Source organism: Trachemys scripta, chromosome 12 (assembly GCF_013100865.1).
Source record: "Trachemys scripta elegans isolate TJP31775 chromosome 12, CAS_Tse_1.0, whole genome shotgun sequence".
Classification (NCBI taxonomy): Eukaryota; Metazoa; Chordata; order Testudines; family Emydidae; genus Trachemys; species Trachemys scripta.
The window spans coordinates 1,574,046-1,589,961 of NC_048309.1; the positions used below are offsets into that span (position 1 = coordinate 1,574,046).

The 15,916-nt window shown below is 60.3% G+C and overlaps 1 protein-coding gene across 1 annotated transcript; it reads left to right on the plus strand.

Annotated features, from left to right (window-relative positions):
* Positions 1–1,725: 1,725 nt before the first annotated feature.
* CDK5RAP1 (CDK5 regulatory subunit associated protein 1) lies at positions 1,726–14,156 on the plus strand. Its single transcript, XM_034787482.1, has 14 exons — positions 1,726–1,841; positions 2,956–3,264; positions 4,503–4,606; positions 5,133–5,167; positions 6,688–6,788; positions 6,988–7,198; positions 7,866–7,986; positions 8,782–9,012; positions 9,244–9,341; positions 10,010–10,065; positions 10,490–10,620; positions 11,399–11,548; positions 12,176–12,316; positions 12,853–14,156. Exons 2-14 carry the CDS (start codon positions 2,985–2,987, stop codon positions 12,931–12,933), a joined length of 1,740 nt encoding a protein of 579 aa, XP_034643373.1. The 5' UTR covers positions 1,726–1,841; positions 2,956–2,984; the 3' UTR covers positions 12,934–14,156.
* The last annotated feature ends 1,760 nt before the right edge of the window (positions 14,157–15,916 follow it).

Genomic DNA, 15,916 nt, shown 5'->3' on the forward strand with positions numbered 1-15,916 from the left:
ATGTTCGCTCTGCCATGCTGGAGGGGGAAGCTCCATTCTAGAGATCTCGGGATGGCCATTTCTTGTAAGCAAGTGTCAGCACTGCCAACCCCAAGAGTTCAAAAATCATGTGTCAAAGGCACCCAAAATCCTGAGAGTTTTTTGTTCCTGTGAACGGCGGAGCTGGCCGGCGGCATGCGGGTCACTCTCTCACGTTGGCCCATAACCAGGGCAGCTAGACACGGGCTGACCTTTTAAAACAGAGGCAAGCGTTTGACGGAGGCGCTGAGAGAAGCGCCCAAGAGCATCGACTGTGAGAGCCGGGCCACACTGCCAGCCTGGTGGGGAGAGACAGTAGGGAGGGAGAGCTCAGTGGTTTGAGCATTGGCTTGCTAAACCCAGGGTTGTGAGTTCAATCCTTAAAGGGGCCATTTAGGGATCTCGGGCAAAAATTGGTCCTGCTGTGAAGGCAGTGAACTGGACTTGATGACCTTAGGGTTACCATATTTTAGTTTTAAAAAAGGAGGACACTCCACGGGGGCCCCGGCTCCACCCCAACTCTGCCCCTTCCCCAAAGTCTCTGCCCCCTCCCCTGAACGCTCCGCCCCCTGCTCCTCCCCGTCCCCTGCTTCCCGCGAATCAAATGTTTGCGGGAAGCCTGAAACAGGGAGGCAGCAGGTAAGCTGGGGCTGGTGCAGGGTGTGGTGCGGCCGAGCGGCTCCCTCTGGCGGCCAGCCAGCCCAGGCCAAGAGGCTCTGGCCCCGGCGTCTCCCGCCCGGCTCGGTTCAGGCCCTGGGGCGCTGGCCTCTGGCCCAGCCCCCGGCCGAGCACTGCCGTCCCTGTCCTCGGCCGAGCACCGCTGTCCCCGTCCCCGTCCCAGCCCCGGCCGAGCACTGCCGTCCCCGGCCGAGCACCGCCGGCCCCGGCCCCGTCCCGGCCGAGCAGTGCCGGCCCCAGCCCCGTCCCTGGCCAAGCACCGCCGTTCCTGTCCCCGTCCCCGTTAGAGCACCGCCGGCCCCGTCCCGTCCCCGGCTGAGTACTGCCGGCCCTGTCCCCAGCCCCGTCCCCGCCCCCCGGCCGAGCATCGCTGGCCCCGGCCCCGGCGCCGTCCAAGCACCGCCGTCCCCGGCCCCATCCCTGACCGAGCACCGCCGGCCCCGGCCCTAGGGTGACCAGACAGTAAGTGTGAAAAATTGGGACAGAGGTGGGGGGTAATAGGTGCTAATATAAGAAAAAGACCCCCAAAATCGGGACTGTCCCTATAAAATTGGGACATCTGGTCACCCTACCCGGCCCTGTCCCTGTCCTGGCCCCGACCGAGCACTGCCAGCCCCGGCGCCTGGCCCTGCACCGCCAGGCCCTCCCTCCCTATTTTCCCAGACATGTCCGGCTTTGGGGGATTCCCTCCCGGACGGGGATTTAAGGCCCAAAAAGCCGGACATGTCCGGGAAAATCCAGACGTATGGTAACCCTAGATGATCTTTCAAGATCCCTTCCAGCTCTAGGAGACAGGTCCAGCTCCGTATATTATGATTAACCTTGTCAAGTATGTGTAGCCGCCTTAGTGTATCCACAAAAACAACCGAGTCCGGTGGCACCTTAGAGACTCCCAGATCGATTTGGGCATAAACGTTGGTGGGTAAAACCCCGCTCGGGCGGGGGCACTGGGTTTTACCCACGAACGCTGTGAGTCTCTCGGGGCCCCCGGGCTCCCCGCTGTGCTGTGAGTAGGAACCTCGCAGGCAGGAACTGCCGTCGCGCCGGCGGTTGCGCGGGGAGCGGCTTTCGCAGTCACTGGCCGGGGCTGGAGACACGCCCGTGGGCGGTGAGCAGCCGGGCGGGGTCTGCAGCGCGTCTGCCAGGTACGGCCTGAGCCCGGGGCGGGGCGGGACCCCCGGGGCGGGGCGGGACCCCCCCAGCGCCCCCCCCAGCATTTGTACCCGGTGCAATAGATCCAGGGTGTAGTTAATGTATGGGGGGGGGGCGGCACTCAGGGGCTCTCAGCCTGGGGGCGGGACCCCCCAGCCCCCCCCCCCAGCATTTGTACCGGGTGCAATAGATACAGGGTGTAGTTAATGTATGGGGGGGGGCGGGACTCAGGGGCTCTCAGCCTGGGGGCGGGACCCCCAGCCCCCCTCCCCGCTTTGGCTCCAGCATTTATACCGGGTGCAGTAGATGCAGGGTGTAGTTAATGTATGGGGGGGTGGCACTCAGGGGCTCGCTGTGCGAAAGGGGTCACAGTACAAAGGTGGGGAGCCGCTGCCTTAGCTGCTGGGGTGGTTAGCTCGGGGGCCTGGCCGAGCCCTGCCTGGGGCCAGCCCCAGTGCCCCGGGGCGATGCAGCGGGTCCGGCCTGCCCCGCAGCCCCTCTGACCCCGGGGCAGGGCCCAGGGGACGGGGCTGATTTGGGGATTGCCCCCGGCTGCCCGGACACAGGGCGCATCTGCTGTGTTTCTGCCTGGCTTTGCTGGGCCCAGCAGCTCACCCTGCACCTCGTTCCTTTCGCTGACCCATGGGGCCCCCTCCCCAATTCATCCCTAGAACCGGCTCCTGCCCTGCACGGGGGGACGGGCCAGCTGCCAGACTGGACTGACTTACAGTGAGGCCTCCCCAGCACTCCCCTCACCCCCCTTTGTATCCTCCTCTCCGTTTGCACCCCAGGGGTGCACAGCCCCGGAGAACCATGTCTCTGAATCACTGAAAATGACGTACGGCCCCGATTCTGCAGCTTGCTCCACCTGGGCAGGTGCCAGCGCTGGCCTGCAGCCCCCTGGGGTCACCAGCCCCCCCGATGCTGGGGCAGGAGCGTCCCTCGTGTTCTGAAACCCGCACGCTGGGGATGTCGCTCATTTAATAGTTTCCTGATTCCGGCGGGTGGAAATGGGGGTTCCTGGGCGTTTTGCATCTCGTCGGTTTCCCAAGAAAGCGGGTGAAGCGGGGCTGGCTAGTGAACGCCCTGCTCTCTGGGGTTTTGCAGGGTGTCTGGTCTCTCGCCCATCTGCCGCGATGCTCCTGCCCTTCAAACACGTCTTGGGAGCTGCTGGGACGTTCCTCTGGAGGCGGTTGTCCTGGGCGGCGCGTTCCGAGCTCAGAGCTCGCGTGCCCACCCGGGGCCGGGGCGAGCGGAACAGGGGCCTGGAGGACTTTAGCGCCCGGCTGGCAGCAGGGCCGACGCTGCAGCACTTCTTAAGAAACACATCCCCACCTCAGGAAACTCACCCTCAGCTGGAGGAGGAGCCGGAGCCCTATCTCACCTCCAGCATCCTGGAGGAAGCCAGGCGGAAAGGTCAGTGTTACTTCTTGGCCCCACTCACCCCTTTCCTCAGGACTGGCTCACACCTGTTCTTTGCACCAGCTTTCTGGTCCTCTCATGCGCCTGTCCCCACCTCCTGGGCGTCATGACAGGGCCCGGCCGTCAGTGACCTAGAACGAGGCTGTCATCGAGGGCTAGCGAGTCTCGCCCCGCACACCGGGGACTGATGGGCCAGTGGAACCAGTCCCGGGGCTAGCCAGCACTGAGACTCCCTGGGAAGGGCCCAGCCTTACGGGGGCTGTTCGTGCTCTTTTGTTTTTCTGAAATTAGGAAAATGTAACTGCCCTTTCCCCTGTGCCTGGAAGGGGGGCTGAGGAGCGGGGGACTGTTCACAGTGCCCGTCTCTTCCTGATGGCTGGTCATTACAGTGGTGACCAGGCATCTGGCACAGGGGCCGCTAGGAAAGCACGTTTCATAGCATGTGCGTACTGTGCCTCTGTTTCTACAGAGGGGAATCGCTGGGTACCAGGAGACACCAGCTGAAGAGTGTTGCTATCAGCATCCCAACAGCACCGTGTCATTAGGGCGCTGCAGAGTCTGGGCCCTCGGCATGGGGGTGAGACGCTGTAGGGCCTAGGCTGCCCAGTGCCAGTGGGGGGGATCGCTGGCAGCCCTGGCCTGTCATTGGTGTGGAAGAAGCAAGCTAGGAGGTGGCGGCAATTCACGTGCTGCCTGCGTGAATCTGAGCCCAGGTGGGAGAGCAGCAAGTTGGCCGGGCGAGGCACAAGACAGAGCCAAGGGCTGAATGATGTGATCCCGTCTCCTTCGAGCATCTGGCCCCAGAAACTGCTGCCTCTGTGCAGCCAGCCGCTTTACTCCTGTAGGGCAGGTGGAAGGGGCTTGTGCGTTCAGGGCTGCAGGTCCAGGCCCAGCTGGGGCCTGTGCACGCGTGGCCACTTTGTTACATCCTTGGCCTCCTCCCCATTCCGGCAGGATTCCCATCCTCACTAAGCCGCTGTCACTGCTGCAGGTTGAGGTTGGCGTTAGGGGTACAACTTGTCTGACTCTTTCGGCAGACCGCTGAGCAGCTTTGCACAGTGGGCGAATCTCCGAACGCCCCCTGCAATCGGCAGTGACGGGTGCAGCCTGGCTTTGCCTGCTCTGCATGGTCAGGATTTGGAGAGTTTATCCAGGGGGCCGAACTTTGGAAAAGGAAACCGGAGCTGAACCCTCCCCTTTCTGTCCTGGTCATGCCTTCTGTTTAATTGCAGTGTATCTGGAGACCTACGGCTGCCAAATGAACGTTAATGACACCGAGATTGCCTGGGCCATCCTACAGAAGAGTGGCTACCTGCGGACACACCAGCTGGAGGAGGTACGGAGCCGTGTTAGCTAGCCTGACATACAGGGTGCCACACCGGGAACCCCTGGGCCCATGTCTCCCAGCCTGGGTCTTGATAGCAGCTTTACATGAAGGGTCTGATCCCACGAGATGCTGAGATACCCTCAGTGGTCTCCTGTGAGAGCACCCTGCCAGGTCAGGTGCTAACTCTGTGGGAAGCCCTGCTCGGCAGCTGGAATGGAACGATGGGCTGGGCACGATAATAAAACTTGATTTATATTTTTTAACTGTTGCATCTGACTTGGCTGCAAAGGGGATTGGGCCCCACGTGAAGCAGGTGGCCGGGCTGTAACTTTCATCCATTCCATGGAGCTCGCTGCCTGTTTTCCGTTCTGCTTTTTCTCCGCTCTGTTTCCTGGACCCCAGAGTGGAGTCGTAGCGATTCCCTTGGTTTGCCGAACTAGCTGATGGCCGTGAGGCTGGCAGCGCCTGGGTTCCAGCTTGTGTGGAGAACTGATCCTCCTCCTCTCATTTCTTCTGTATTTCTTCCCCACTGTAGGCGGACGTGATTCTCCTGGTCACCTGCTCTGTCAGGTAAGGAACTTCGCTTTCTTAGAAAGGGTTATTTGGAAACCGTGGAGAGTGAATGTCCCCGAGTGTCGGAGATCAGAGCCGGGAGCTTGAGACCTGGAACTGCCCAGTAGATATCTAAAGAGCTGGACCGACCTTATTACAGTGCTAGCCCTGCGGCACGTCATGGTCTCCCTGGTCTCTGCTGTAGCGCAGCCCGAAGTGAACATAACGTGTGTTCACGTGACGACTGCCATCCTGGCTGACATGCTGGGGCCTGAACCAAGGACCTCCCGAGCTAAAGCCGAGTTGCTACAGCCTGAGCTAAAGAGAGCGGGTTCTGTAGCCGGAACCTGCAACAAAGAGGAGGGCCCATAACCCACACTCGTCAGTGGGATACGCTTACAGCAGCATTATACACAATCATGCCACGTTTTTTTTTTACTACTTATTCTGCATCTGTTTTTGCTTCTCTGCATCCTGCCTCTTTTCTCCTTCGCCTCCTCTCGTAATAACAGAAGGTGGGATGTAGTTCCGTGCTTGTGGTAAAATTGCCTGCGGTTTCTGAATGCATTGCAGAATGCTCATTGTCAGCTGTGATGCAGTGTGTGTCACCAGTAAAGTCTCTGAAAGGCCTCAGTCTCGCTGATTAAGAATCATTTCTGCAGTGTAGCTGCGGCCTGCAGGCAATACCTGTGCAAGCAAACAAAACAGCCCTTGGTGACGCGGTGCTGAAATAATGCAATCTGTGTGCTGTAAACAGTGCGCACCCTTAGGCAATGGGCCCAGGCTATGGTACACTATAACGACAAATATCCTCCCTCGCTCTCGGGTCAGGATGGGGAAAAATTGGAAAGGGTTCTGGAAAGAACGACAAGAACAGTCTGAGGTTTGGAAAACAGGCCTTCTAGTGAGTGATTTAAGAAGCTCAATCTATTTATTGTACCCAAGAGTGGGCACGGGGTGGTTTCATCATGGTATAGCCCACGTAGCCCGCATGGTGAAGAGGTTTCTGAGAGCAGATGGCTCTCTAATCTAGCAGAACAACGAGTTTCAACGGTTGGAAGATGAAGCTAGACACATTCAGCCTAGAGATATGGTGCAGGTTTTTTCTGGGGGTGGGGGATTAACCATCAGAACAACGTCCCTGGCCGTGCGCTGGGCTCTCGGTCTCTTGCGTGCCCTAAGTCAGGACTGGCTATTTGCCCAGTAGATCCGTTCTAGCTCAGCGTATGCTGCAGGCTGGATGCCAAGGGCATGGGTGAGGTTCTCTGGCCCATGGGACAGGCCAGCTAATCATAAGGGTCCCTCCTGCCTAATCTAGACAGCAGGGGGTTGATTACAGTGGACGAGGTTCAGGGCCCAGGCTGCGGAGATGGGGGCTGAGCTCTTTCCCTGGCCGTGGGTGTGTCGCTCGGCAGCCGTGTGCCTTGTCGGTGAAAGGAGGCTGATAACCTTCCCTGCCTCTCGTTCCGGGTGTTGGCTGGCCGGGGCGGAGGAAGAGCCGTCAGCACCACTCACTGCCGTTTCTCATGGCTCCCCAGGGAGAAGGCTGAGCAGGCCATCTGGAACCGCCTGCGGCACCTCACGGCTCTGAAATCCAAGCGGCCGCGGTCCCAGGCACCTCTCCGCATCGGGATTCTAGGTACCTGGCAATATGTACAGCGTTACCGTGTGGCCATGGCAAGGGGTCGGGGGTGTTACAGCCACTGTCGAGGGGATGAAAAGCTGCATCCCAGAACACTAGCTTCAGCAGGGGCACTGAGCCTCCTCTGACGGGGAAGAGCGGGCCGTTGGGTGGGGTCAGGGGCCTCTCGACACTGACCGTTCTCCTCTGGCCGCAGGCTGCATGGCCGAGAGGCTGAGGGAGGAGATCCTGCACAAGGAGAAGCTGGTGGATATCGTGGCTGGCCCCGATGCTTACCGTGACCTGCCCCGGTTGCTGGCCGTGGCCGAAACGGGCCAGCAGGCTGCCAACGTCCTGCTCTCCTTAGACGAGACGTATGCAGATGTCCTGCCTGTCCAGACCAGCCCAGACGCCACCTCCGCGTTTGTGTAAGAGCCGAGACGTCTCTCTCCCACCTGCCCTGCTCTGCAGGGCTCTGATTTCGGAGGATCGTGGGGAACCAGACCTGAGAGATGGCAGAGACCTGCGAGCTAGTGTCTGTACCGTGCTCGTCCCCGGCGACGCGGACCCAGGTCATCACCCCGCGGATGCAAGCCTGTCGCCTGTTGTACATTCGCTCCTGCTTTATCCCCGGTGATCGGACTCCCACCCGCCCTGGCCCGAGAGTTCTGACTGTCAGGGAGCTTTTCCTAGTAGCCGGCCTTGGTTTCCCTTCCAATGCTTGGTCCCACTTCCCCAGCATCTCTCCCGGGTGGGCGGCTGTCTCACCCTCCCTGCCCGTGGCTGGGCACCCAAGTTGTGCGTATTTTATTCTGCCTTGTACAGCTCCCTCCCCCGCCCCGTCCTTGTTTCTTCCTGTTGTCACGTTCCTTTCTCATACGGAGCCGCCCAGCTGTGAAGCTACGTTCTAGGTGTGGACGTGCCGTAGGGGTACAGACAGGCGGTTACCACCCTGCCCTGGGAGGGAGGAAGGCATGGGCACCTCCCACATGGGGCAGGCTCACCCAGAGGCACTGGGTCCGGGTGGGGAGCACGTTCAGCCAGTGGCTCTCCTCGTGTGACTGGCGCCCATTCTTCGCCGTGTCCTCTCTGCAGATCTATCATGCGCGGCTGTGACAACATGTGCAGCTACTGCATCGTCCCCTTCACCCGTGGCCGCGAGAGGAGCCGGCCCATGGCCTCCATCCTGCGGGAAGTGAAGATGCTGTCTGATCAGGTGCGCTGTCCTTTGCACCCCGCCCGGCCCAGCCCCGGGGCAGTGGGAGCTCTTGGGTCAGGCTGCTTGGCCATGCTGCCATCTTTGCGCCAGCAGCCCCAAGCGCCGCACTGAGCCCAGGCGTGTGGTGATCAGCCCCTCCTGGGGATCAGTGGGGAATGCTCGCTGGGGCTGGTTCTTTAGATAAGTGTAAAACCACGGCTCTCCCTATGGGACAGCCCAGAAGGGAGTGACCAAAGACTGTTCCCTGTCCACCCCCATTTCCCCCTACAGGGAGGGGCCCTTGGGCCCGGGCAGTGAGAGAGGGGGGCTGGCTGGCTTAGGGAGTTGTGCTGTGATGGGGTACGGAGTCAGTCACCTCTTCAAATCCAGCCCAGGCTGGTGGCACCCCTGAATCCTTCCCGTCTGTTCGATGGCCTGTGGGAACAGGTTTGATGGTCCCAGGCTTGTTTCGGTGCAGAGGCATCCACGTCACAAAACCTCCTGTACGGTCTGTGCTCCTGTAGGCCGGACAGTCTCAGCCGAGAGGCCAAGGCTTGACAAGGCCGTGGCTGCCCCATGGCCCTCGAGGGCATCACGCCGGCAGGGCGGTGAGCTCGTCCTGCTGCTCCCGGGGCTCTGGCGGGTCTGTGCGTGAAATGCAGGCATCGGCCCCCACCCCTTCCCGCCGGCGCACCGGGCCTGCCCCCTTGGCGATGGCTTTGCAAAGCTGAGGTTGGTCCGGAGGCTTTCTTGGTTTGCTGGCTAGGCTGGTATTTCCCTTTGTGACGCGTGCCCCCTTGTCCGTCTCCACAGGGGGTGAAAGAAGTGACCCTCCTGGGTCAAAACGTCAATAGCTTCCGAGACACCTCCGAGGTCCAGTTCCGCTCGGCAGCTGCGCCTGGCCTGAGCCGCGGCTTTAGCACCATCTACAAGGCTAAAGAGGGGGGCTTGCGCTTCGCACATCTGCTGGATCAGGCCTCCAGAGTCGACCCGGAAATGCGGATCCGCTTCACCTCCCCGCACCCCAAGGACTTCCCTGACGAGGTGTGTGTGAAGGACTGCCCGGATCCCACAGCTGCGGGATTTCACGAGCTGCAGCTCCCCTCAGAGGGAACCAGGCTGAGATCATCCCCAGCGGCTGAGGCCGAGCGGGAGCTGTGTCTTTGCAATCGCTGTTTGCTCCCCTTCGCTTCGGGAGGTTGTTCCCTTTCTTTGGGCCAGAACTGTGTGCAGCTGGGCAGCTCTGTGACCACCCATCCGCTCTCCTCTCGGCAGGTCCTGCAGCTCATCCAGGAGAGGCACAACATCTGCAAACAGCTCCACCTCCCGGCCCAGAGCGGGAGCTCGCGAATCCTGGAGGCCATGAGGCGAGGGTGAGTCTGACTGAGGGGACGTGTTCCCCCCCTCGCTGTGCTGCAGCCTGCCCCTCGGCTCGGCGATGGGGGAGCGGGAGCCTTCCGGGGGGCCGCCGTCTCTGCCGGACAGGGAGCTCCAGGAAGCCTGTTTGCGAGTGTAATGGCTGTGCATTGGCCAGGGCAGGCACGGGATGGCAGCAAAGGCTAGTTCCAAGGCCCAGGTGAACATTTTGCCTGTCAGTTTAACACCCCCCCAAACATTTTGGGGGCGAAGGGGGGGGATTCCGGCAGCGCCTCTCCAGGCCTGTCTGCATATCAGTCTCGACGTGGCAAACGCGTTGCAGGGACGCTCAGCACGCCTCTCCGAGCAGTGTTCCCTTCTGTCGGCCAGGTTTCATTCCATGCGTTTTTGGTTCTGCCTCAGCACCTCCCCTCGCGGTCGGCGTTTGTGGGGGGCAGGTGCCCCCAGGCGATCGCAGTGCTGTGTATTGTCGCCTTGAGCTTTGTCAGGGGCGTGTGGCCCACCTGGCAGGGAGGGAGATGAAGGAGACGCACTTACCCACTCCACTCCTCTTGAGCTTCGGGTCCAGCCAGAGGAATCCCTGAGTTTGGGGGCGACCCTGCAGACGCTGCTTTTGTTTCCTGTCTCCCTGATGACCAACCCGTCCGTGTGCTCTTCCTGACAGCTACACGAGAGAAGCGTATTTAGAGCTCATACAACATGTGCGGGATTCCATACCAGGTAGGGGTTTCCGTTCTCCTGGCTCTGACCCAGGCACGGCTGTCTCACTTCCCCTGCCTGAATCCCTCACTCCTCCTCACGCCTGCTCACACACACGGGCAGCGGTGCTGGGATCGGCTAGATCAGGGTTTGTGCTTTGCATTTGAAGGGGCCCATGGGAAGAACCAGGATGTTCCTCCAAATGAAACGAGGTCAGCGGGGTGACCTGCCCGGCCCTCGCCCTCTCCTCAGAGAAGTGACTGTGCACCCAAAGCCAGCCTCTGGCCTCGCTCTGCCCTAGTGCATGTGGGAAGGAGCCGTGGCCGGGAGGGCTGATGGGGAATAAAGCTGCTCACAGCTGCCCTGGGTATTCCCCTCTTGTCTGTGCTTTGTTGGGCGAAGCGTCCGCTCCCCGGCTGTGTAACCCTGTGCCTCTCGGTGCCAGGAGTGAGTCTCAGCAGCGATTTCATCGCTGGCTTCTGCGGCGAGACCGAGGACGATCACCAGCAGACGGTGTCCTTGCTCAGGCAAGTCCGCTACAATGTGGGTTTCCTCTTTGCCTACAGCATGAGGCAGGTGAGTGCGGGGCCCGGGGGAGAAGCCTCCATTGTCCCTAGCGTGGTCACCCCGGTCCGGGTCGGTTTGTTCTCACCTGTTTCCCCCCCCAAGTGAATGGCAGTGACTGTTACCGAGCCGCAGTCTCTTGCACACACAGTGCGTGTGAATGGCTTGTGTGCACTCGCACGGTCAGCATCCGTGGGGCTGGGCTGCCCAAGTGAGGATGTTCCCAGCCCACGGGGCCTATGGTCACGGAGCATCAGCTGATACAGTCAGCCCACGGGGCAGCCTTTCCCAGCCGCAATGCTTGCCGTGGTCAGCGCTTTCCAAGTGCGAAACGAGGGGTGAGCATCCAGACTGCCAGCTGGGTGAGCTGGTTTCACGGCACGGTTTGCCCCCAGCATGAGTTATGGTCCCCAAGCTGAGCACTCGGGGCTGACCGCAGCACGTTTGGCTTTGCTGGAGGGGAGTTTTGCAGATGCAGGGCGTAGCCAGGTATCCGCCCCACTGCAGATGGAACCGGTCGGCTTTCAGAAGCTTTTGGTAGAAGAGGCAGGAGGTCTCTTGGCGGCCGTCCCAGGAGTGCCAGGTGGTGGGAAAGAAGGCGGGAGGTCGGCAGTGGCTGAAGGAGACAAAGGAAGATAAATCTCCTCCTCGGGGTGGGACTTAACTGGCCACCTGTGCAAAGTTTGTCCTTGTTTGAGTGGCACCCGAGCCCCGCTGGCTCAGACAGGACAGGGCTCCTACCCCTGGTGGCCTGGCCGAGAAAGGGCTTTTAATCTCTTTGTTGTTTCAGAAAACCCGGGCCTATCACCGGCTGCAGGATGACGTGCCGGCAGAGGTGAAGCATAGGCGGTTGGAGGAACTCATCTCCGTCTTCCGGGAGGAGGCCACCAGGGCAAACGGGGCTATGGTGGGCCGCTCGCAGCTCGTGCTGGTGGAGGGGGTGAGTGGAACGTTAACACCACGCTGGGTCTACTTCCCACCCCCAGCCCAAGAGGCTCTGAGGCCATTCGACCGTTCCACCTCCCCGGCACATACGCCCTCTAGTCAGGCCAGCGATACGTACCTAAATAAGTGCCCTGCTCTTCAGAAGTGCAGAGCAAAGTGCTTTGACGCACCCATTAAACATCAGGTCACTTTTCTGTAGGGACATAACTCCAGGCACCTGGTTTGGAAAATCTTGGCTTTGGGGAGGTCCTGAAATAGGACTTTTGGGAGGCTGGAGAAGAATTATTTCAGGGTGGGGCTGCAGAGGATGTTTGTCAGGTGACAGGAGGAGTTGGTGAAATATGTCTGTCCGTTGGATGCGTTGCAGACAGATGTGAAGACAGGGTCCCTGCCCTGAAGAGTTGACAGTCCTGATGGGGGTGGGGTTTAGACACGTCTCCAGTTGGGCACCCAAAATGAGCGGAGGCTTTTTGGCTGCCTCTCTCCCAGCACTGCCGCTGCACAAGAGCTCTTTGCTTAACGACATGGAAGGTGGCTTTTAATATTGGCCGCAGCGCTCGACCCCCAGGCTGTAGAGTCCAGGTTGATGCTGTGCAGATAACACCCCCTGTCCCCCTCCCAGCCCAGCAAGCGCTCTGCCGCCGAGCTGTGCGGTAGAAACGATGGAAACATCAGAGTGATCTTCCCCGACACGGAGATGGAGGACGGCTCTGGCTCCGGGACTGTGGTCAGAGCCCAGCCAGGGGACTATGTGCTGGTGAAGGTGAGGCTCTCGTGGCTCTCGTTTCTAGGAGGGAGCCGTGCGTTCAGGGGGCGGTTTTCAAAGGGCCGGGGCCAGCTCTCCCTTTTTGCGTGTGCTTTTTTGTGCCAGCAAACGAGTAGCGAGCACAAATCTGAATAGACGAGCTGCGCTGCTGCCTGCCTGGTGCTCCAGCACCATCCCCTGCTGGGGGGAGCTGCGAGTTCCTCTCCCAGGGATTCTGGCGTGGCCTGGAGCTCCCACCACTGCCAGCGCTGCTGCCCCGCTCCCTGCAGTGCCTTGTGGGGTGAGGCTGGGAGTTCAAACACCAGCAGTGCGCTGCCCATTCCTGCCAGCACCTGCTGCTGGGCGGGGCTGGGACTCCAGCAGACGTCCTCCTTCAGCATTCCCTGTCAGGAATCCATCTCAGACCAGCAGAGCTGGGTCATGGCCCTGCCCCACACAGCCAGCTCTCCTGAACTGTTCCCTGCTGCAAGGGGGGGCTGTCACTCCCCCACTCCCGGCGTGTCTCATGACTGTTCTATGCCGCTGCCTTTCAGGTTACCTCCGCCAGCTCCCAGACGCTGAAGGGAGTTTTGCTTCGCCGCACCACCCTCAGAGAATCGGCAGCGCACCGCTGACGCCTCCCGGCTGCCGGCGAACGAGGGGCAAGCGACTTTTCCCCGGGGAGAAACGGGGAGCGCTGGCCGGATGGAGGTGGAGACGGACGTGGTGTTTACTCCCAGAGATGCCCTCTCAGCTGGAGCCCTGCAAACTCCTGAGCAAAAGGCAACGGACACGGACACACACGCCTGCCCTGGGCAAAACTGCTTGGAGTTATTCGAAAATCACTACCGCCAGGAAGTGCTTTGTTTCTGCTCTTTCATTTGCTGTCTTGGCTGTACCTCCCTAGGCTCGGAGGCAGTTAACACTCTGCCCCCCTGTACCTCCTGAGCTGTGCACCTGCCAGAGTTCAGCACCAAGGGCTGGAGGTTTCCTCACTCAGCGACTTGCAGCCTTCTCCCAGGTCACCTCCGTAAACCCTGCAGGGAGACGCTGACATTAGGAGCCGCAAAAACTCCAGTGGTTGCTCAGAGCCCGAGCGAGGGCAGCAGCAGACGTGTGCAGAAGATGGGGCATGCCCTGATAGTTAAAGCACGGGGCTGGGAGTCGCTACTCCTACAACTGACAAGTAACACCTCCGTTTTGCCAGCGGGGAAGTGACAGCCCTGCGTGAAAGGGGAGCGGGGAGAGTTAGTTATTGCGCTGTTTGTAACGTGCTGGACGGACGGGAGCAGAGCAGAGGAAGTATTGCCCAGCTGAGGTGTGAGCTGTGGGGTGGGAGATTGCAGAGCTGCACCCGGCTGGGTGTGGGAACCATCCTGGAGGCCCTGCCCTGCATTGGTCACTTCCTCTCCGGGCCCCCTAGAGCAGGAGGAGACGGGAGCTAACGGGCGCCTCTCTGCCACCTGGACAATCCCTTTTAGCAGAGGAGTCCTGGGGTAGCTGGGAAAGTGGCTTTGAAGGCTGAGCACTGCCCTGGGAGTCGCGATGCAGCATCCCCTTTCGTTTCTGTGCCGTGGATTCCAGACGGGCTAGTGTCATCCGATTGGGCAATTTCTCGGGCGTGGGGAGGCAGCCGGAGCCATTTAACTGGGAGATTGTTCCCGGCCATCTGTTAACGTCCAGCGGAATCCCTGACTGACTTGGGAATTCCTCGCTGGTTTGTGGGACAGAGCAGGGTTTTGAAATCGAATCGATACCTGTACCTGTCAGGTGGTGCTCAGCTGATTCCTGCAGTGGGTCACAGGGCGTAAGGTCCAGCAAGGGGAGGACATCGATAAAAGATTCACACCTCATGAAATGTGTTGTCTTTTCACACTGCTGCAAGCTAAACACTCTAGCGAACTTTGTATGGAAAATTCAACAGCTCATCTCCCTGTAAAGGAGGAAGGAATCGACCCTGTAACTGGGCCCCCCCGAGCGCCCCCCAGCTGGGCTGCAGTGAGTTCAGAGCCCTGCGTCCCCCGCTGGAGCCTGCACTGGGCAGGACAGGGGGAGCGAGGGGCAGAGCCTCCAGAGCTTTACTGGGCATGGGGCTAGGTCTGTGGGGGAGCCCAGGGCCTGACCCACAGATGCTGCCAGCTGGAGGATGGGGGAACAATCTTCCTTCTCCCTCCAAATCATTGAGAAGCAAGTCACGGAGGGGAATGTCCCTGAGTCCGGCCCTGGCTCTCTCTGCAGAAAGGAGCGGCCGTGCCACAGTTTCCAAACTCAGGGGGAGCAGCAGTTTTCTTCTGGGGTTTTCAGGGTTCTCTGCTCCCTGCATCCACGATGGGCAGCATGTTGTTTGTAAACAAACACCCCCCTCTGGCAACGAACCAAAAAATGATCTCGGTGCTTGCAACAGGCATCAGGACAGGCCTGCCAGCGTCCTTGGGAGATTTGAACACCTGGGTGGTGATTGCATTGGCTGGGCTCAGCGTTGCCATCGGGGGGACTGGGGTGGGGCTGACTCAGACACACAGCACAGCCCAGAGAGCAGAACCAGAGCGGGACTAGATGGCCTGGTGTACCGTACAGCTGGGGTAAGAACAAAGCAAGTAAAAGGAGGGATCGAGAACAAGAACCCCCCTGTACTTACAACAAGGGACAGCGAAGATACCTGTATTTTCAGCCAGTGGTAAGGTCTGACGAATCTGACGTGGAGATAGGACAAGCCGTACTCAGCGTCATCTGCAGCAGGGGAGGTTTAGGTTAGATGTTAGGAGAAATTTTCTAACTTCGAGGGCGGTTAAACTCTGGAATTGGCTTCCAAGGGCAGGTGTGGAATCCCCATCACTGGAGGCTTTTAAGAACAGGTTGGACAAACACTGACAGGGATGGTCTAGAGCAGCAGTTCTCAAGTGGGGGTCCAGCTGAAACCCAGCGTCCCCCCAGAGTTGAAGCTGCGATCCCCAGGCCCCATGTGCAGGTGAAACCCGGAGCCCACCATGGGACAGAAGCCCGGAGCCCAGGGGCAGAGTTGAGGGGCACAGGGGCTGTTGCCCCTGCAAACTGCAGTGCAAGAGCAGGATAGTACTGGGGCAGCTCCAGGGCGGGCAGAGCCCCCCGAGCACAGGGACCACAGAGGAGCCGTCTGGGCACACAGCCCCAGCTACCCCCTGTCCGCACAACCCCAGCTACCCCATGCCTGCACCCTGAGCTCCCCCCGCCCCGACCCTCACACAGCCGCTAGCTATCTGTGTGGGTGTAGCTCAGGGTGTAGGGAGCTGGTATTGAGGAATGGTGCAGGGAGGGGGTAGCTAGGGGTTTCGGGGGGGGCACTCTGCTGTTTCCTCCCCCCCCCAATATACGTCATACTACAGCTCTGTGCAAAGGCCCCTGCCCCCAACTGCTGGGCCCTGGAGTTTTTAATAATATGGGGGGGGGGGGGGGGGAAAAAGAAAGTTGGGCCCCCCCCCCAGCCTAGGTTAACTTGGTCCTGCCTCCGGCCGGGGGTGTGTGGGGGGGGGGGGGGGGGGCGGGTACGGGACTAGGGGACCTTGCGAGGGCCCTTCCAGCCCTACGTGTCCAGGAGTCAGTCTCACTGGATACGCTGCGCCTGCTCTGGTGAGTAAGTGC